The following is a 23,053-nucleotide window of genomic DNA, read 5'->3' as shown; positions in this document are numbered from 1 at the left end:
CCTTCCTCTTTGGCGGGAGCCTGTTTGGAATGAAGCTTGTTCATGGCACATTGTTCTGCCCCTACAGGTTCATTGGAGGGAGTGAAATAGGTTTCTTTTGCTCCAATATCATGCTGGCAGCTATTAGTTTTTCATGTTTGGCAAAGTTTATTCTGTCCCACTAAGTATTTGAAATGTGCAATTTATTTCTGATTTAAGTATTGCAGCATGGGGCTTAACAGGAAACATGCTGCAAATAATTATAGTTTGGAGAGTTAGGCTAGGCATTTAATTTTTAAAGTGCATGCACATTGCCTGCCTTCCTTAGTAGCCCGGGTGTGTCTGTCATCAACAAAGATGGAAGGTCCTAGAAGCAGGAGTTGGGTCTTCAGCCATTTATTCATTCTATAAGAGTCTCTTCTCACCATAGAGTTTCTTCTGTGTGCTAGGGATAGAGAGGCAAAGATGTATGCTGAGCTTTACGTGATGAGTGAATTACCATGTATTTCTCTGTGGGTCACCTCCTCCGCTGCCTTCTAATAACCCCCGCAAGCTTGAGAGCATTCACTGTATGCCAAGTACTTTATATGTTATCTCATTTAATACATTCTACAATTCAATGATTATCCCCATTCGGCAGCTGAGACAAGTGAGGCACAGAGAGATTGCACAGCTGGTAACTGGTGAAACAGGCGTATACAGCATGCAGAGCATCCTATATAGAGATTCTAGAAAGTAATCCTTAACTGTTTGTTAAATGAAATTACCCATCATACTTGTTAATTCACTATTTCTCAAAAGTACATAGGGCAAATACCCTTGCTTTTTGTTTTTTTTACAAAAATATTGAAATGAAATCCACAGAATCATATAATGAGCCAATATGAAATTGAGACTCCCAGGTAGGTCTCCTTAACCTTGTTTTTTCCAAAGTACCATGCCTACTTCTGAAACCAGGGTTCCCTCTGTGGCTGTAATAGTCACCCTTGGTGAGATGAAGGAACTGAATTAAATGACCCTTGAAGATGGGTTTTATTTCTGGAAATAGCCCAGATAATTTGAAGCCAAGCCAGGTGGATAAATTGGTCAATGAAGTCGCAGAATACTATTTTGGCGTGTTTCTGGCTGTGCATTCGCTACTTGCATTAATTTTGTTATCTTAATTTTGCCCTACAGCAACAACAGGAAGTTTATATTCCCTTTCTGTTACTTGCTTTCCTCACCTAAACAGTGCAGAGAATAACCTCTGTAATCCATCTACCGTAGTGTAAAGCCACCAAGGTGTATAAGGTCACATGTGTAAAAAGTTCTCATGAGTAAGCCAGTGTGCAAAGAGAAGAGACTATCATGATGGTCACTGCTGGGTTCTATAGAAACACTCATTCTCCACACGGGTGCTTCTCGGCAGGGGTTCCCATTGCCCTCAGGCAGCTGCGCATAGTTATATATGGGAGCAACTGCTAGAGGTTTCAGTTCAGTTACACTCTCCTGGTTTTGTTTCTGTTAAAAACATGGGGCAAGGTTGGGGGAGGGGGAGGAGAATGTAAATGAAGCTGATTGATTTTTTCAATCTGTAACCTTAAATAGCTTTTTGACTCCTTCTAACATGGATTTCCATGGGGTTTTAAAATTTTATTTAAAAAGCGAGTCAAGGATTAAAGCATAGGTTATTCAATTGTGTTTTCTGAAAACAATTTTAAGTGTTCTGAAAAATATGAAGTGAATACTGATCGAAAACATTTTTTTTTTAAAGTTAGTTTTTCTACAACTATTTTCAAAATTGCCCCAAATGAGGGACTGGTAACAGGCAGTCGTTTACAAGCAGCAAGTGTTTAGCTCGAGGTTTGCTCCCGGCAGGCAGCGCGGCGGCCTCCCCTCCCTGACCCGCCCGACACAGCACAGAGCGTGAGCTAAGTCCCACACGTACACAAGCACAGGTGTGTTGCAGAACACAGGCACTGAAGCAGTGGGAATCAGGGGCCCATTTAGGTTTTGTGGGCCTGAAGCTTATACAACTCTAGGGTCCTCTTTAAGAAAAAATTGTGAATAAAAAAATTAGGTACAAAAGTGAGTATTTATTTAGAATAAGGAAAGAAATCAACTTATTAATTTGAAAAAGCTGACACAAATCCGATAAACATCTCCAAGTCCAGAAAATTAATGTGACACTCTTATGATCCGACTACCTGATTTCTTACAATTTTTAGCTGACAGTAATAAATCTCTTTATATGGCAATAATGTTGTAATATTGTCAATAAAGTGAACAAAAGATTAGTCTTTTCTCTAGCATCAGAAGCCTATTTTTTAGATTTAAACCTGTTCTTGATAATGTCATGTTAAGATGGGCTTTACTACATGACACACCTAGGGACAATGGCTGTTTTTAGTTTGACTTTGGGTTTGTGCCCCATAAACACAGGACTTCTGATAAATTGTGCAATTAGCATAAAAATGTTTGGTGTACTTATAACTAAGTCAGCTGCATGGTTGGGTAGATAGTCCTAACAGGAGGAAACTTCTGTTTTTACTTGGCATGCATGATAATGTAGTCCACTGACAATGTGCATAGCTGATGATTGGAAGCCTTTGCCAGAGAATGGATTCTGGCTCCATACATTTCCAGTCTTGTTTATCTTCCATTGCGCACATACTTTCGAAGCATGTTATCTGCGGGACACATTCATGTCACAATGCCAAATGCACTTCTGTGTCACCAAGCAGGGTAAATAGGCCTAGTGGGTGCTGAGAGTGTTCCTGGAAGCCAAGATAACTAGCAATAGCTTACATGCACATAGAAATGATTGTAAATCACATATATATCTTATGCTAATTCCAAACTTATTGTATCTCCAAACAACTCCCTTTTAGCTCAGAATGTCAAATATACTGCTCACAAAAATTAGGGGATATTTCAAAATGAATGTGAAGCAATAAAAAAAGCATTTGATTTTTTTTTAATTAAACAAGAACATCACAAAAGCAAATGACAAGTCGAAGAAAATTGTTTGATTATGCAAATGAGATGAAAACCATCTTCTATTTCGTTGGTGAAAATACACTATACAAAAGGCTGAAAGTACAGGAGTATCTGCATGTTCCCTGACCCCCTAGTTTTTGGGAGCAGATGCCCTTGGTTACTGAGGGGAAAGCATGACGAGGAACAGTTGGAGTGCAGAGAGATAGTAATCATAACAGCAGTTAAATTATAGTCTGAAAAGTTTATAAAAACCTACGACTATGTCAACAACTTGCCAGGGACTCTTCCAGGGCCTTGGACGGGGGCTTTATAAGTGGGGGTGGAAGCTTAAGCTTCATAGGCTTTATGCTACACCCCTGATGGCAGTGCACTCAGAGAAATGGTTCAGGTGGGCTGTGCCAACACATAAGAAAGGCTGCCAGTTCTGAGGGGTGGCCAGGGGCCCACGGGGAGTTATCCAGACCTTTCAGGAGACACATCCTGAAAGACAAATAGGAATTTTTCAGGCAGTCAGGGTGGACTTCCAGTATGTTTGCCAGCCTGATAGCAGGATAGAGCATGTACCGTATTTCTGCATAATATAAGATGCACCCTTTTTTGAAAAGTTTGGGGTCTAAAAACTGGGTGCATCTTGTACAGTGGTTGTAGATTTTTTTACTTACATTTCCTGTTTTTTCGCGTGGATGGATGAGGAGTTGTATAAATTTTATGATGAATAAAACTTAAGTTCAATAACCTTATGTAATATATATATATATATTTTTCAAATTTTGGGCCCTAAAAGTAAGATGTGTCTTATACATGGGGAAATACCGTATATTGAGAGACTATTGAGTGTTTGGTATAAGTGGACTGTGGAGAAGTGTCTGGTGAAGTTGGGGAAAGAGACTGCAGGTCTCTTGTCTTCTAGCAATGATAGCTTCTGGGAAGTCCTTTTCTCTTCTGGGAAGATTCTCTCTCTCCGGTCAAAGAGGTCTATTCCTCTGTACTTGACCTCTTTGTTGTTACATCTACTGCCCATTTCACCACGTCCTGACGCCCTTCGTTCTCTCTGCCTTCTGACAGCTGTCCCTCACTCCCCTGTCCAAGGCTCTGCAGAATCCACAGGTCCTGCCATTCTGACCTTACCCCTAAGAATAGATTTACTACATTCACTGAAATACGTGCCCCACACTCAGGACTAATACCGTTATACAGAGTGGGGAAAAAGTAGGTGTACAGTTGTGAGTATGCAAAACACAGAGTTTATACTTGTATTGTTATTTATTAATTATTGTATTATTTTCCATACAAACAACTGCAAACCTACCCTCGCCTCACCCTGTATTTCCCCTTAAGACAGTCCTGTTTTCTTTGACTACTACCTCCTCATCTCTGCTCCTGGCGAAGGAAGCTCATTTCCCAAAATTCAGCCTCCCTCCGCTTCTAACTATCACCTGTATCCCTACAACTCCAGTGAACAGGAGCTGGAGCCCTGGACTTACTTAGTGAAGTGGGTCATGGTACTATCTCCATGTATTCTTGGTCTCCAGGTACCGAATAGTGATCTTGTCCTTTCCCTAATAGCAGGAGAAGTGGGCTTGGCTAAGAAAAAGAAGTGGGATTGAGAGGGGAGAGTGGAAGGGAGGAAGAGCAAAGATTTCCTCTTTCAGTCACTGGTGGCAGCTGGAAGAGCAGAGGAGTAGAGGCAGAGTCACTGGAGCCGCAAAGTGGAGACGTAAGTGTGACTACAGGCTGCCTGCCTGGGACCTGCCAAGGTCATTGTTGACTATGGCCTGGAGTGGTTCCCAAACTAGAGCACAGAAGTCTCAGCAGGTTGGGCTGGTCCCACTGGGTCCCTTATTTACCTGAAGGCTGTCTCACCTTTGACGTCTTTGGTTGTTATCTCGGACCTTGTTTGTGACCCCAAAGCCCATAACTCCCCATTCTTCATATTAGCACCACTGGGAAACTTTCCCCTTTGTCTGTAATTGAAGTATAGACTAATACCCGAAAAGGAAATATTTTGAGAAAACAAATTTATTAAAAGCAATACCGCTAATGGCTAATTTGCATAAAGTTCTCCAAAGCCAGCTAGTTAATTCACTAAAAATTTCTGATTTTTGTTTGCTAATCTATGAAACTATTAATTATCTAGAGTCTTTTTCAATCTACTTATCAAGCATACAGCAATTCATGGTTTTCAAGACCACCTGATATCCTGTATATTTTGGGAATTGATGATTTCTTATGAATTTTGACTATGGAGATACTGTGCTCATTATGAATATCAAAAGATTTTTAAATGAAGATCATCTCAGAGGAGGCCAGGAAAGCACTCAGTAGTTTTGAACAGCCTCTTGTAAAACCTCAGTTTGAAGGAAACATTTTTAACCTGAAAAAGGCTGATAAAATCTAAAATGTGAAAAGCATTCCTTTAAAAAATCAAGAACCAAACAAGAATGCCTGGAATTACTGCTTATACTCAACATTATAATGGAGTTTCTTGCTTGTGTAATAAAAAAAAAAATTTTTTTTAAAGGAGTAAAGATCAGAAAAGTAAAAACAAAATTTTTACTACGTATTTCAAACACTATTCTCTACCAAGAAAACTTCAGAGACTCTACAGTTTAATTACTGAACTTAATAAGAAGATTTAGAGAAGATATTGAATATAAGATCAATTTAGAAATTTAATTATAATCTGTACAATCCAACAAAATAAATGCAATTTCAAATATATTTCCAATAACAACAAAGGTGTGAAGTACCTAGGAATAAATCTAATAAATGATGTGTAAGATCTTTGTGTAGAATATTCTAAAGGACATTAAAGAAGACCTAAATACATTGAAGACATACCATGTGCATGAATAGGTATATTTAATAACATAAAATGTTAAATTTCCTCAAATTGAGCAATAGAGTCATTGGAATTTCAATTAAAAATAGACCTATTTCATAAGCCAATTCTAAAATTTAAATGGGGCCCTGGCCAGTTGGTTCAATGGTACAGTGTCAGCCTAGAGTGTGGATGTCCTGGGTTCGATTCCTAGTCAGGGCACACAGGAGAAGGGACCATCTGCTTCTCCACCACCTCACCACCTCCCCCTCTTCTCTTTCTACCTCTCTCTTTCTCTTCCTTTCCTGCAGCCATGGCTCAATTGGAGTGAGTTGGCCCTGGGTGCTGAGGATGGCTTCATGGCCTCTGCTTTGGACACTAGGAAGCGCTCAGTTGCTGAGCAATGGAGTAAGACCCCAGATGGGCAGAACATTGACCCCTAGTGGGCTTATCAGGTGGATCCTGGTCTGGGCACATGCAAGAGTCTGTCGCTGTCTCCCCTCCTCTCACTGAATTAAAATAAATAAATAAATAAATAAAATTTAAGTAGAAGAGCAAAGGGTCAAGGGTAGCTAATCACTTCTGAATTAGATAAGGAGTCTCATCAGATAACAGAACTTTTATTATAAAGTGATAGTGATGTTGTTAGTGATTTATGGCAGAGCTGGTATTGCAGATTAATGGGGAAAGGAAAGACTATTCAATAAGTAATGTGAGACAGTTTATTATCCAGATGAAAATTTAAAATGATGCCGTAATTCACAGCAGAAACAAAAGATAAATTCCAAATCCTTTATAGGATTCTAGTTTGGAAGGGAAACATAGTTTTAGAAAACTATAATATATAAGAAGATTTTTATAGCCCCAGGGTAGGGAAGGGCTTCTTAAATGAGTCACAAAAAGTATAAGTCATTAAGAACATAATTAATAAACTGATAAATTAAGAACTTGAACCTGATAAAGAACGTGAACAGACAAGTCATATGCTAGAATAAACATTTGCAACACGTATAACTAATGAAAGATCAGTATCTGGAGTATTTTGAAAACGAAAACTCTCCTGTCCCCCCAAATCATAAGTCTTATAAGCAGGCGTTTTACAAGAGGGAATGAAAATGATCAATAAATACACTGAAAAGATGCTCCTCCTATATTAATAAGGGAAATACACATTAAAGCACCACTGAAATTCCACTTCACACCTTCCGGATTGGAAACAATTAAGAAGTCGAACACCATCATTGTCATTGAGGCAGGGAAGTCATTACTGGTGGCAGCATAAATGGCACAGAACTTTGGAACACAATTTGAAGTAATGACTAAAGTTAGACATGTCCATTATCTATGACTCAGCAGTTTCTCTCCTAGGTACATGCCTTACAGATACCGGCAAGATGTGAAATTGGTTGAATGAGTAAATAACCGAAAATAACCCAGAGTTAGGCTAGAATGCCCTTCTAAAGGGAACACCACATCACGATCACCACATACTCTTTTGATTCCAAACCCTCCAGTGGCTTCCCATGGCGATTAGAATAGAACTCTAACCGTGTTCAACCTCTGCTTATCTCTATAATTTCACAGCGTGCCACTCTCCCCAGGTTCCTCAAGACACAAGATTTTTCTACTCAGGGCAACACACTCCTTCCTGATCATTCCATGGTTGGCTCTTTTTTTTTTTTCATTCTGTAAGTTGGCCTAAATATCACTTCTTTAAGAGTCCCTTACTTGCCACTGCATCTAAATTAATTTTCCCCATCTCATTCCTTGTCTCAGCCCTGTATTTGTTTCCTATAATAATACACATTAATATTTGAATTATATGCATGTATTCATAATTTTTTGCCTGTCTTGAACATTAAACTAATTACCTTTACGAGGACAGGGACGAGGTATAACTTGGTCATGATTGTATCTCCTCTGCCTTCCACATAGCCTGGCATATAATAGTTACTCATAAATCTTTGCTGAATTGAATGATTGAATAAATATACTACATAAATTGTATCTGTAGTTTGTTAATCTGAATATATTTTATTTGCTCTTGTTCATTTAAAGGATAATATGATATCACAAGTGCCACATAAATTCTTGATATTTATTTAGAAGGTCGAGGGAAGTGTTTATCCGGTCTTATTTTTGACCTGAAATAATTACCCGACATGTGCTTGAATATTTCTATAAATTATTTTCAATGATTTTATTCACAATATATTAAATAGATATTTCAACTAGACTAAAAGTCCTCCACTGTCCAAACTATTTAGAGATTGGAGTAGTGTTTTTAGGTTGGTTCTAACACATATTAAAAAACACTTATAGATATTAGCATAGAGCTTTTATATTGAATATTTATGTTAAATATGTAAATATGCAGGTGAAATAGGCCTGGGCCCTTTTCGAAAGAGGCTTGAATTTAGGTTGGTACAGGCTTTTATTTTACTTTTACTCTATTTCTCTATACTTGTTTAAATCATATATGTATTATATTTATTTATACTAAATGAAATAAGTCAGACAGGGAAAGACAAATACCATATGATTTCACTTCTGTGTAGAATCTAAAAAACAAAACAAACAAACTCATAAATACAGAGAACATTTTGATGGTTGCCAGATGGAGGGGAATTAGGAAGATGGGTGAAAAAGTGGGAGGGATTAAGAACTACAAATTGGAAGTTACTGAATAGTCACAGAAATGTGAAGTACAGGATAGGAAGGGCAGTCAATAATCTGGTGCTAACTATGTACGGTGGGAGATGGGTACGAGACTTATTGGGGTGATCACTGTGTAAGCTATAAAAATTTCTTATCAATGCATTGTACACCTGAATCTAATGTAATATTGTATGTCAACTATAGTTGAAAAATAAAAATTATTATGAATGGGAAAATGGCACTTTGTGTAATTAATTAATGCATTGTAATTAAATTAAATTTTCTGTTAACAGCTTGAGCTCCTAAAAGAATTTACATTACAACGTGCAGAAGGTATGGTTTCAGCAGAAAATGTGTTTTGAGAAATACTCCAATTTCAGCAAAATATGAAAGCAATGCAAGAGTTATACATTTTCAAGGACAGAAAATCGTGCTCTTGCTCAAACAACCATGCTGCACTTCAGGGAGAATCATTCTAATGATAGCCGGAAAAACTAAGCTACCTCTTAAAATAATTATTAAGCCACATTTTGCATAACTTCAGACTCTTGATCTCTAAAATTTCTTTTTAAAGCTATTTAATTTATACTTTTTATAACCTGCATTCTGATACATGAATGCCATTCAAGGGAATGGGATTTCTTGGTTTTCTATTTATTCTTTAGACATTACAGTTTTAAGCACCTCTTTGTGTAACTGATTTAACATGATTAAAAAACAAGACAGATGTTCGGCTTTCTGGACATGGTGCTCCGTGACAGTCAACTTCAGACGTAGGCTGTTCCTCTGCTTTTTCACTGGGGAAGCTTACACGACAGGGACATTCAAGTTCACATCAAAGTGGGGTGAGAAACTTTTTTTTTTTTTGTAATTGATTTCTACTGCCCTTGATGTCTACCTTTTGTAAGTTTCTAGAGAATTATGATGAGACAAAATGAATAAAGAGGCAATAAATAAATTTTCATGATAAAAGCTTGTAATTATTAGAGTGGTGTTGATGTAGATAGCTAAAGAAAGGATATGTTTTGTATCTGGTCAAAGCTGTTGTAAATCACTGTTCCGTAAATATTTATAGTTGAGCCAGAGCATAGCTAGTACTATAAATATTTAAACATTGAATTTAGAGAGCCAAAAAGAGCACAAGTATTTTAAGATTTAATAATAATTCTGGTAATTTTGACACTGAAGTAAGGTTTTGGTTTAATTATGGCTTCACTTCCTGTGAACCTGGGAGGGAGTCAGGAATTGAGGAACTATATGGCTGGCCAGTGATCTATCGCTAAAAATCCGAAAGAAGTCGCTAAGGATTATTTTTTCCCTTAATAGCAGTTAAGTTCTATTTGCCCAGAGGTCACATCCTCGGGATGGACGCCATCCATCCACTGGCCCCGATGCCAAGGCTGTGCCTTCTCCTCCTCCTTGGCAGGTTGCTGCCTCACGGAGGGAGGAAGGAGCTCTTTAAGGAATACCTGTGAGTAGCAGGAGCCACCGACGAGACAGACGGAGGGACCCACCTGAGAAACACGGAGCCGGGGCTGTCGGTGGGGCTCTGCGCAGCCTCCGGGCGGACCTTGCCTGGGCTGCCGGGAGTCTCAAACAGAAACACCGTGTCGCTGGAAGACATCCTTTTCTTCACCATGGTGCACTGGGCGATCGCCAGGTCGAGAAATCTGTTCAAAGGCTCATTTCTGAATCTTCCCAACAATGTGAAAACCTGTGTTTTAGCTTGCTCAGTTCCCGCATTGCAGGAAGCTCTTTCTTCACAGGACTCTTAATCTAGCTGAGGCTTTTTTTTTTTTTTTTGAAATGAGTTAATGAGTAACGTGTAAGTATGACAGAGGGTGGTTTTGATCCTACCCACATTTGCTCTAAAGGAAAAATAAATGTGTTTGGGAAATTCAGCTTTCAGTTTGCTAACAGGAACACCACACAACTCTGTGGATTTAGGCAGAAAATTCTGTGGAAAAGTAAAGTTTTAAAACAACCAGGTGCAGAGAATGGCAGTCTCTAAACATTAAAAGCAGAGATACTTCTTCTATACCCTGGACCTGACCAACAGGGTGAAAAATAAAATGACTTTATGCCTTTGCACATGCGGGAAATAACCAGCCCACCTGCGTGTCACATTTGTCAAGACACGTGGGATTTAAGACTGTGCTGCTTGGTTCTTGGGGACCGAGCAGTCCTGGAGTTCTCATGGAAATAATATGCACAGAGTCAAGGGAACCTGGATGTTGTGCATTGTGCTGCATTGCAGCAGGCTGTGACCTGTATCAAAACAACCAAGGCAGACAAATAAAAAACTCTGGGAGGTGAGGGCTCCAGCACCATCTCTGCGGCTTGCTGGTTGGGTAACTAACCATGAGTGATCCCAACCCCTGCGGAGTTTGGAGTCTGCCCTGCTGGTCTCACAGAATTGGGGTTAAGATGAAATCATGTAAGAGAATATGTTGTGGCCTGACCTGTGGTGGCGCAGTGGATAAAGTGTCGACCTGGAATGCTGAGGTCTTGGGTTTGAAACCCTGGGCTTGCCTGGTCAGGCACATTTGGGAGTTGATGCTTCCTACTCCTCTCCCCCTTTTCTCTCTATCTTCTCTCTAAAATAAATAAAATCTAAAAAAATAAAAAGAATATGTTGTGGAAATTTGCAAATAGGCTATGTACTGGGTTAGGCAAAAGTAGGTTAATAATAATAATAAAAAAGAATATAATAATTTATAAAATATTAATACAAGAATGAATTCTGTGCTTTGCATACTCACTACTGTAAACCTACTTCTGCCCACCCCTGTAATATTATTGCTATTATTTAGAACCCATTTAATCAGGAAGTTCAGAAAAGGAATGTCTTTTTGTGTTATTCTTCAATCACTTAATATTCATGCACAAGGAAAACATGAGTGTCCACCAGTGTGACTAGCAGCAGGGAAGGATTTGGTCCAAGTAGCTATTCTCTCTCCTTGTTTTTCTTGTGATGAGTCAGTGACATTGGAGAGTGACTGGCTTAAGTGAGATATGCCGATTCTGATTGTGGAAGAGAGCAAAGTTTCCAGAAAATCAAACTTTAGCCTTGGTCCCGGCAGTACTTTGCTCTCAGCAGCTGATAACCAGCGAGGGACAGGTTTGCACTACTTCACGTGCAGGGACTCTAAGCACACTTTTGAAATTAGACCAAGTCTTTTGGTGAGAATTAATGGGTGCCTAATACGGTGACCAACTTTCCGCAGTGTGCCTGGCATTTTCCTGGTTTTACACTGAATACATGCGGCCCCCTGAGGCCATTTATCTGGCCCCCTGCCGCACTTCCGAAAGGGGCACCTCTTTCACTGGTGGTCAGTGAGAGGAGCACTGTATGTGGTGGCCCTCCAACGGTCTGAGGGACAGTGAACTGGCCCCCTGTGTAAAAAGTTTGGGGACCCCTACATCCTGGGAACCCCTGTGTGCTGGGGAAAACGTGACAGGTGGCCACCCTGGTTCCCAATGCCATCTCACTACAATTCTGACCCTCGACTGCTCCCAGCTTCTCTCCTTGTCCTTCCTTGATAGTGCAGTATCTGTATTTCTCTTTTTCCCTTGTATGTTGCAATTATGTTGGAAAGATATTAAATAACTTATAATAAAATATTAGAGTAAACAAACTCATCTCCATATCTCATATAATAGCAAGAACCTGCAGGGCTGTTTCTGTTCCCTTTAAACAAAAAAGTCTAATCAGCGCAGATGTTAATAACTAATGCAATAATTGCTACTATCTCCCAGGAAGGATTGAATTTTAACTGAAGGCAATGCTTAAGTTAACTTAGAACAAAATATTTGTAAAGGAGGAAATTCCAGGATCAGCAGCCAGTCGCTGGATGTATATTTTAGCCGAGAAGCTTGCTTAGCAGTCAGCAGTATTTTATTAGCAAGGCTTCATGCCAACTGCCGTGAGTGATACAAAAAATTTTAAGAAATGGGTTCTTGTTTCAATAATGTAGCTAGGAGGAGACAATATACACAATTTGAAAAGTTAATTAATCATAAAAGGGGAAGGAAGGCAGTAGGTAGTAATTGAAGCTAGTATTTCTGGAGTCTCTGTGTATCTAATGCCTTTTGAGTCTATGTAGCATCTCTGCTAGATAATTCCATAATAACATCTTATTTAATTCTTGTCCAAAGTACATTTTTACAGATGATAAAGCTATATCTTTAAAAGGTTAAGCAAGTTGGCCATAATTAAGTGGTCATGCCAGAATTCATTCATTCATTCATTCATTCATTCATGCATTCATTCATTCCATACGTGTTAACAGAGCATTTATAAAAGGAGGTAAGATAATCTTAAGAGTGGGAAGTCTTTGAAGAAACAGAAAGGGAAGATAGTAGGACTCACATGAACAAATAAATAGGCATGGCCAGGTGTGTGCGTGGTAGTGGAGAAGGGTGTATTGGTGAGCTGGTGGAATAGCTTTGGTCATTTAGATGGAGGCTGAATTATGAAGGACCCCGAATGCCAGTGCATAGTTCAAGCTTTATCTTACAGGCAATGGGAACAGAATGATGAAAGGTTCATTTGATGGCCACGTGGATGATGCTTTGGGTGCAGAAGGAGATGAGTTGGCTCATAGCTGCAATCATCTATTGATAGAGTTATTTCATTTGGGCAGCAACCACCAGTCTATGGGAAGCAGCTCTGAAATAGTTGAAAAAATATTGACTCAACCCTTATGTAATATGTTGAATTAATTCCTTATCGTAAAAAAAACTGTGTTAAAGATGAGATGGCTGAAAGTCTAGAGCAGGGGTCACAAACTCAAACGCCTTCAAGAGCCAGAAAGGTAAGTAGAACCACGAGGTGGGGAGAGAAACCAGCAGAGGGGGGTAGGAAAGGACAGTGCCCATGCCCTCCCTAGTGGCATTCAAATTTTAAACAGCAGATGCTGGTGGGAGGGGCAATCTGAAGGTGTCTGAGGGCAGGAGTCAGCTGTGGCTTGCCCGCTGAATTTCACTTCTTGGTAGGAGCTGCCTATGCTAAATCTTTAAAAATTAGCTAGTAGTTGTGTTCAGACTGCATATTCAGGCAGGAGTGAGATTCTGATGGCCCATGACCACTGAAAGCAAGGGTGGATTCTGTCTGATGCTCTCTTTTTACGATGAATGGTGATTGACTGCTGTGCAGCAATTACATCAGCAGGCATGGGCTGCCACGGTCTGACTCCCTCAACTGTTTAGACATGAACTCTGCTCCTGGCATTTCTAACCTTTGCCACAGCTTTTGTTTTTTATGTGTAAAAATAAAAACAGAGACCAGGAGATCAAAGATAAGTAACTGGAGTAGGACATTTAGGTAAATATAGCTATAAAACGAGCATGCTCACTAGTAAAAAAAAAAAAAAAAAGAATCTATGATTACAACTTAAGTCCAACTAAAATAAAGATAGCAGTGACTTTCTGTAGCCTTCCAGAAGTTGAGATGAAAAAATATCACCAAACAAGACAAAAACTGACAACTAGCAGACAATTTTAAGACAGACCACCGATGACTGAAATATCTCATTTTTCTGATGCTCTCCATTAAGTGACAATGTTATAGCTTTATAAACAGAGATTGGAGAAGAGAGCCTGACACGGAAGAGAGAATAATGAATTTGGGCTACTCCACTTGGTAAATTCTGTCAACACCTCTAGACTTTCCTCCTCTTCTACTAAACAAAGAGATACTGGGCTAAGTGTGGCCTGCTGACATGTTCTATTTTGCCTTTACCATGTTTTATAAGTGGAAGTGTTTTTCATATAAAACATAGTCATCTGGCCTTGTGTGGAAGATCAGATCTGGCAAGAGAGAGTATGACTGGCAATAGTCTGGTTAAGAGCAGTGCCTCCTTGTGACGTAGCTGAATGCTGCAGTTTGCCGCAGTCTGCAGTCTTCCCCACTGTCACTCTGCCTGCTTTGCTCCACTTGTTCTCATTACCTGCATTGGAGTCTAAAACCGCCAGACTAGCTGATGTTGAAAGTCTCTAGTTCTGAGTCTCTTTCCTTAAATCCCACTCATTAAAGATTTACTGTAAGATTTTTTTTTCTTCAATGAAACAAGATTCACAGATAACTCCAAGAATTTAGTCTTATGCAATGATGATAATCTATGGTTATTCTATCCAACCATTTTGAAGTCCACAAATAAGGCACTAATACACCTATGATGCTAGCCTAGACAGGGGTTAGGGAATTCGTGCCCGTAGATTCTCCTCCTCCTGTTGCGGGTGTGGGATGTGGATGTTGAGGCACAAGACCAAACTAAAAATACCAATAAGCAGAGCTTCAAAACTGAGCTTTCCAGAGGCATGGGATATAAATTTCCATTTACAAATGAACTCGATCTCTACAATTAGGTAACATTACAAATATTTGTGCCTTAAGATTTATCTGCTGAATTATGCTGTATTCAGGCTAAATAATAAAATTAGTTTGTACTAATTTTACTCTAATTAATTATTAGTTACTAATTAATTACTAATTAATACTCTAAGCACATAGTACTGCCATTTGGGCAAAGAAGCATATGGTCTGGTGTAATTACCTGGAGATTCAGACTTTGTCACGAAATAGTTGTATGTGGAAACCCAGTGTCTGGGTATAAGGTGAATGTTCCCATAACCCTGGAGTGGGCAATGGGACGTTGTGATTAAGAGTGGGGACTTGGGGGTCAGATTGCTTGGATTGGAAGGGTGGCTGCATTGTTTCATTGCTGTTTCTTTAGAAAGGTACTTAACTCTTCCAAGCCTCTGCACAAATGGTAATGGTAATATATAGTATCTCCCTTAAAAGGCCACCGTGAGGACTTGATGATGACATGTCAAATTTAAGCACGAAGCCTGCACAGAGTAAGCATTCAGAAAATATGACGGATGGGGAGGAGGAGGAAGATTATGATCTGAACTGGTTATAGTTTGACTAAAGTTGAATGAAGTCTTTTTATGATGTAATTGAAAGATATGATTTCCTTTCTGAATGTGACATCAGCCGTGTGCCTGCATGAGGCTTGCGGAAGACCTCATCTCAGAGGGAGCGCGATGGTAACAATTTAGGCCCATGGAATGTTGACATTGGTGTTAATGCCCCCGCCAAGCAGCCTAGAATATTCCAGTCTAACTAACGGGCTAGGTCATATCCACAATCCCTTCCTTTCACTCAAGCTCCTTCACTCTGTGATTTCCAATAGAGATTGGAGAGGAGGGTCATTCCTCCCCTAAAGTAATGATCCCTTCTCTGAGGGAATGCGGAGGGACCACTTGGTTCTTTTGACAGAAAATATTAGTATATGCATCAGTTGGTGACTTTAGAGGAAGTTGAACCTCCAGAAAGATTAGAAAGTTGATCCTGGCCCTGGCCGGTTGGCTCAGTGGTAGAGCATCGGCCTGGCATGCAGGAGTCCCGGGTTCGATTCCCAGCAGGGCACACAGGAGAGGCGCCCATCTGCTTCTCCACCCCTCCCCCTCTCCTTCCTCTCTGTCTCTCTCTTCCCCTCCCGCAGCCAAGGCTCTACTGGAGCAAAGTTTGCCTAGGCGCTGAGGATGGCTCTGTGGCCTCTGCCTCAGATGCTAAAATGGCTCTGATTGCGGCAGAGCGACGCCCCAAGATGGGCAGAGCATCGCTCCCTGGTGGGCATGCCGGGTGAATCCTGGTCGGGCGCATGTGGGAGTCTGTCTGACTGCCTCCCCGTTTCCAGCTTTGGAAAAAAAAAAAAAGAAAGTTGATCCTGCAGTTTTAGTAACTGTGACAATATCAGACGTAAGGCAGTCTTTCTTTTTGTGTATTTGGTCTTTGTGATGTAAGGGAAAGAAATGTCAAGACCCATGGACCTATTCTAGCCCTGCAACTCACTTGGGCAAGTCTTTTTACTGCTCTCAATTGCATTTGCTTAAATTTATGAAATGAATCGAGAGAGTTGATTTTAAACATTATTTCTGTGCAAATTTCTCTCTATTGGTGTATTTATTATTTAAACAGTAGTGTTCTGGTAAACCTGTTTTCTAGGGTGGGAGAAGATCTGATATGTACAATAGTATTTGCCAATTTTCAGAGTGAAGATACTCCCAGCATAGCTGATTTTAAGCTACTGACGTGATGCCCTGAACATGACTTTGAGAAGAGATGCTGATAATTAGCTCTTTTGAGCCAGCATGAGCTGACTCCCTCACACCACTGTAAACATTTGAACACCCAACTTCAACGTTTGGTAAAACATATAAATTTGTCCTAGAGTTACCAGATTTCAATGTGTTCTTTGATTTAAATAGCATTATATTCTGACAAATTGCATAGTAGTTATTGTATAATCTGCCCTTGTTTGATTTTTATACAAATTGGCAGTTCTTTCCAGAGAAATATTTATGAATATCATGTGATTTTTAATGTTCCCATGAGGAATTTTCTTTGTATTTTTTTTTATTTTGGTAAAATATATACAGTTCACTGGCATTAAATGCATTTCTAATATTGTGCCATAAACTTTTTAACATACACCTTTTGTTTATAAAACAAAATGCACAAAATATGAAGAATAAAATTACAAAATTATCTGTAATTCTGAGCCTACAGATATAACCACAATGAACATTTTAGCATTATCAAAATTATGTTTTACTCTAAAGGATTGACAAAATAGTTCAGCAATTCTGAATCTATATCCAACATTTACTAAATAGATTTTTATTATTTTCAAGGGGCCCCACCATCCCAAGTGAGGAAGAAAGACACAATTTTCTATTCTTTTTCCCCCTAGGGGAGTCCAGGCACCAGAGTAGTGGACAGAAAACCAAAAAAGACATTTGGAGAAATCCATGAAACAGGTTTGAGGAAGATTTGAGAGCAAACATAACATTGGCCAAGATGATTTCTTTTTTTTTTTTTTGTATTTTTCTGAAGCTGGAAACGGGGAGAGACAGTCAGACAGACTCCCGCATGCGCCCGACCGGGATCCACCTGGCACGCCCACCAGGGGCAACGCTCTGCCCACCAGGGGGCGATGCTCTGCCCCTCCGGGGCGTCGCTCTGCCCCGACCAGAGCCACTCTAGCGCCTGGGGCAGAGGCCAAGGAGCCATCCCCAGCGCCCGGGCCATCTTAGCTCCAATGGAGCCTCGGCTGCGGGAGGGGAAGAGAGAGACAGAGAGGAAGGAGGGGGTGGGGGTGGAGAAGCAAATGGGCCCTTATCCTATGTGCCCTGGCCGGGAATCGAACCTGGGTCCCCCGCACTCCAGGCCGACGCTCTACCGCTGAGCCAACCAGCCAGGGCCCAAGATGATTTCAAGATTAGTCTAGGAACTAGGTGGTAGATGGTGGAACTTTAAAACAAATAGGGACCCTATGAAACATCTGTTATAGTTACTTCATGTCATAGACCTATTGTTTGTGCCCAATTCAGGTGATCTATCAAAGGTCACAAGAATAAGAAGTATTAGAGCTGGGACTGCCCTCTTTTCTCTCTGCTCCGGGCTTGCTAACCTGGCTCCAGTTCACACCATGCAGAGTCCCCTTTCCTCAACTCGGGGAAGAATAGAAACGTGCCGGGACTCCCAGCACTAGCCCCCTGCCCCCCGTGTTTAATACAGGACAAGAGAGGGACACAGTCACATACTCTACAATCTTTTGTTTACTACTAGTATTGTGTGAAGTAACAAAAATTTATTTTTACACTTAGGTTTTAACTTTCTTAGGCTCTCTCATGAATAACAATATTTTTAAATTTCCCCAGTTCTCTGAATTTTAGGGATTCTCCCCATATTTTGCTATTGGATTCCAGGGCCAGTTCATATTTTACTTAAAAACACAGACTCTGTGAATACTTATACTGCCCGCCACTAAATAGCTTTGGTTTTCCAATCTGTAAAATGGGGGAAATAATAGATGTACCTAATAGGTTTGTTGGGAAAGCAAAGTAGATAATACTTATAAAGACTTTGAATATTTCCTAGCACATAATAAGCACTCAGGAGGTGGTATCATTACCAGCACTTATAATAATATCATAGGGTCTTATTTAAAATAACTGTTTTTGAAGGTTTTAAAAAAATCTTAAAATATTTACATAACATAAAGCCCACCTGTTTAAAGTGTATAATTTAATGGTTTTTAGTATATTTTTTCAGAGTTACATAGCCACCATCATCTAATTTTAGAACATTTTCTCTCTCTTTTTTTTTTTTTACATATTTCTCTTTTATTCTTTTGCAAGAATATTGAAGTTCGACCCACTTAGAAAATTTAAGAAAATTTTATTTTTTAATTACATTTTACATTCAATATTATTTTGTATTAGTTTCAGGTGTACAGCTTAGTAGTTAAACAATCATATACTTAACAAAATTGTTGTCACGACATTTCAAGTACCTACCTGGCACCATGCATAATTATTACAATAATATTATTGACTGTATTTCCTATGCTATACTTTAAATCCCTATTTTCTGGCTATTAATTTGTAGTTATTCTGGAACATTTTCACCACTCTGAAAAGAAACCTTGTCTCTCCATTAGGAATTACTCTTCATCTTTCCTACATCTCCCTCTTCTGCACTAAGGAACCACTGATCTACTAATGTGCCCTTTGTCTCTATAGAGGAGACACATTCCATGTCTTCTCTATAGAGGAGAAAGTACTTATTCTAGACATTTCATATAAATGGAATCATAGTATATGGGATCTTTTGTGACTGGCTTCTTTCACTTAGCATGCTTTCAAGTTTTAGCCACGTTGTAGCATGTATCAGTGCTTCATCCATTTTTATGACTAAATAATATTCCATTGTATGGGTATGCCACATTTTATCGATTTTTTAGTTGATGAATATTTAGATACTATGAATAATGCTGATATGGAAGTTTGTATACAAGTTCTGTGTGGACATAAATTTTAATAATTTTGGTTATATAACTAGGAATGAAATTGCTCTTTTTAACTTTTTGAGAAATTGCCATACTGTTTTCCAAAGTTACCACAACTACATTCCAACTAAACCAACCAGCAATAATGAGGGTTCCAAATTCTCCATATACTTGCCAACGCTTACTTTTTTCTTTTTGATTATAGCAATTTTAGTGGCTAGACTGGTACTTCATTCTACATTTAATTTGCATTTTTCTAATATTGATTATATTGAGCATCTTTTCTGTGCTTATAGACCATTTATATATCTTTTGGAGAAAAATCTATTCAAGTCCTTTGCCCATTTTCAAACTGGATTATTCGTCTTTTTTTATCAAGTTGTGTCCTTTACATATTTTGAATGTAAAGGTTCCTTATCAGATATTTGATTTCCAAATACTTTCTCCCATTCTGTGGGTTGTCTCTTTACTTTTTAATGGTGTGTTTTGAAGCATAATTTTTAAATTTTAATAATGTCTAACTTATCAGTCTTTTCTTTTATATGTGCTTGTGTGTTATACCTAAGAAATAATTGCCTAACCCAAGGTCATGAAGATTTACTCTTATGGTTTTAAGAATTTTATAGTGTTAGCATTTACATTAGTGTAAGGTCTCTGATCCACTCTGAGTGATATTCTTGTGTGTGGTGTGAGGTAGGGGTCCAACTTTATTTTTTGCACATTGTCCTGGCACTGCACTCTTTTGCTAGCTTTCCAGGTGCTATTGTTGAAAGGCTATTCATTCCCATTGAGTTGTCTTATCCCCTTTGTTGAAAATGAATTGACTATAAATGTTAGGATTTATTTCTAACTAATTATTTTAAACAATATAATTAGAAACTTATTACAATTGATGAGTTTGATCATCGCTGTTCCTTTTGAAGACATGTGTTTTTAGTCTTGCCTATACATGTCTACGTAAGTCCACAGCCAAGAGTTTTAGTATTTTCCCTTTTTCCTTCCGGTAATCCTGAAATCACACTTTTTATGTGGTTATTGCATCTGTTTGTAATGATGGTAATAACAAAGAATACTAATAATGATGATTCTTTTAAAATCTTTAGGCATGCAGAAAAGCATGAACTTCATCTCTTTTTTTGGGGGGGGACAGAGAGAGACAGAGAGAGGGACCCACAGGGATGGACAGACAGGAAGGGAGAGAGATGAGAAGCATCAATTCTTTGTTGTGGCACCTTAGTTGTTTATTGATTGCTTTCTCATATGTGCCTTAATGGGGGCTGGGGGAGCTACTGCAGAGCGAGTGACCCCTTGCTCAAGCCAGTAACCTTGGGCTCAAGCCAGTGATCATGGGGTCATGTCTATGATCCCAGCTCAAGCCAGCAATCCCAAACTCAAGCTGGTGAGCCCATGCTCAAGCCGGTGACCTTGGGGCTTTGAATCTGGGTCCTCTGGGTTCCAGTCTGACACTTTATCCACTGTGTCCCCCCCCCCCAATCAGGCTGAACTTCATCTCTTAAAGATAGACAAAATGAAAGAGTTCATATACTAATATGTTTCCATGTTACTGTTAATTATATTCCTTCAATTTAGCGATCATCCTGCAATTTTTTTAAAGAAGTGAGTGATAGTGAGACTGGGCTGAATTCAGAAGAGGTAACTGAGATGGTGCTGTCTGTGATGGTTTAGACTTGAGAATTTAGCTCATAGTTTCTTTTAAGGTGTGAGTCAGGTCAAAAGCATGCAATTTATGGAAGAAAAAATGTGCATGTCCAATAACCAAAAATATTCTCTACTAGTTATTGAAAAATGCAGAAATGACTCAATTGGATAACAAGTTGGACAAGTTTTTTACAGGTCATTTTTGATGCAATGCTGGAAATGATTCCATAAAGGAGTTAGCCTCATTTTGCAGAAAAGAAGTCTGAGACACATGGAGAACCTAATGAACTGGTCCCATGTCTCACAGCTTGTGAGTGATCAAGCCGAGACAAACGCAAATAAAGAGGCTAACCAAGTCCTCCCGAGCCACAGTGAGGTTTACCCAGACAGTGCAGATGTTATTCTGAGATTTCTGATAGAGCAGAGTTTAAGTTCTACATCTGCCCTATGCACTTGTGAAAACTCTATAGAGTTGGGTGGGGTTTGGTGATTGGGGCTGAGCCATCGTAGGAACATCAGAGATGTAGACCGCTTCTCTGAGAGGCTGAGTTCCAGTGTTTCTTATTAGATGTTCGGGGAGGGAGATAAAGAGTGGAAGGGAACTTTATTTACTTCTCCTAACAATGTTGGGAAATAGGTATCTTTCTCATCACTGGAGATAAGAACACCGAAGTTGACTCCTGATCGTCTCTTTTCCTAGTCCCCACATTTGGTTCAACAGTTGCAGAGCTGGATTCCAGGGCAGGTCTGCAGAATCCAAAGCCCCGTGTCTGTCCAGTCTTATACACAGTCTCTCGCTAAAAGGAACAGAGCACATGGTTCCCAGTCCCCTCAGGCCATTTCTATTTTATCTAATATGTTTTGTTCCCATCATGCCCCCTGCACAGTGTCTGTCCTCACGGTGTTCTTGTAAACACGTGATGATGCCTTCACATGTCTTTCTGGAGGCTTTTTCTTTACTGCCCCTGCTCTGGGCTGAGTTAAATAACCTTCCTCTAGAATTCTGTCCTTTGAAGATAGGATTCTGTGAGGGATACTTAAGCAATTGTAGTTGAAATTCTAGGAGAATTGAAAAACAAAATACTTCTCGATGGACTTGGTACTCTGCTAGTAGTTGTATAAACTTTACACGAGAAAACAAAGCAAAAGCTGAAAAACCAAGAGCCTAAGCCATAGTGTCTGTTTACAAGGAAGTCAAAAGAAATTTAACCTAAAACCAAACCTATCCTTCTAGATTAAGAGGAACTTAAAACCAGAGCTAACAGAGTCGACACGGCAAGTGGGACGATGCAAGTGTGTCCCAATCTCATTTTCCCGTAACTGGGAAATACCGAGCTCTCTGAGCGGTTTGAGTCCTAGATTGCAGCCACGCTTTCCATTGCTCGTCGCCTCCCTCTCTGTGAGTTCCCTTTCTCTGGCTTTCTCCATGACACGAAAAACCTCAAACTCTGCTCGTTCTTCTAGGCAATAAACTTCTAAGCAAACGCACCGTGTCAGGTTCCAGAGTACAGGAAAGCAAGCGGGACCACTCCTGTTTTTTGCTCAAGTTCTTGCTCAAGCCCTTGTTGCTGGTAAACAAGGAACATACCCCTACTTGGCAACCAAGAACCTCCTCGCTGGGGAGACTTTCTGTCCCTGAGATACCAGAAAGACCTTTATATAGCAAAGAGGCAGTGCTCTGTCCTCAACTGGTTTTTCCCAGGTCTGAGACCTGTCACTTACGGTTTCAGGTCAGCACCCATTTTCGCTTTCTTCCCCTGGAGCTTAATCTTCCAGGGCATGAACTGTGCTTGGAAAGCCTGCTGGGTGCTCCTCTTTGTTGGCAGGGGCTGCTGTTTTCTCCACATCTTCTGGAGGCCAGCTGATCTTCCAGACACTCTGGGGAGTACCAGGAAGTTAAGTTGACTCCTGATCTGGTCAGTGACAGCCCTTTCAGCTAGTGGCCTGCTGCTCTGAAGATTTCTTTTCTGAGTCTGCTCAGAGGGACGGGATCAACCACCACACCTGAAACCCACATCTGTGGTCAGCAATAACCACAGAGCCATTCCGTGTGACTCCTGAGATAATATTACCTTCTCGCCTCAAGAACTTTACT

At 39.8% G+C, this 23,053-nt stretch overlaps 1 protein-coding gene across 3 annotated transcripts in view; it reads right to left on the bottom strand.

Annotated features, from left to right (window-relative positions):
- The window catches only part of GRAMD2B (GRAM domain containing 2B), a 127,249-nt gene extending 104,426 nt beyond the window's left edge, over positions 1–22,823 (bottom strand). The window contains exon 1 of one of the 3 annotated variants that reach the window (XM_066274222.1): positions 22,681–22,823. In XM_066274222.1, the coding sequence (XP_066130319.1) occupies positions 22,681–22,805 (125 nt within the window). In that variant the 5' untranslated portion in view covers positions 22,806–22,823. Of the gene's footprint in view, positions 1–9,951; positions 10,208–22,680 lie in introns of those variants that run through there. The other 2 variants (XM_066274224.1, XM_066274228.1) reach the window with 2 other exon arrangements.
- Positions 22,824–23,053: the final 230 nt, after the last annotated feature.

This window comes from Saccopteryx bilineata, chromosome 4 (assembly GCF_036850765.1).
Source record: "Saccopteryx bilineata isolate mSacBil1 chromosome 4, mSacBil1_pri_phased_curated, whole genome shotgun sequence".
Taxonomy (NCBI): Eukaryota; Metazoa; Chordata; class Mammalia; order Chiroptera; family Emballonuridae; genus Saccopteryx; species Saccopteryx bilineata.
This window is presented reverse-complemented; position numbering and strand designations above follow the sequence as displayed.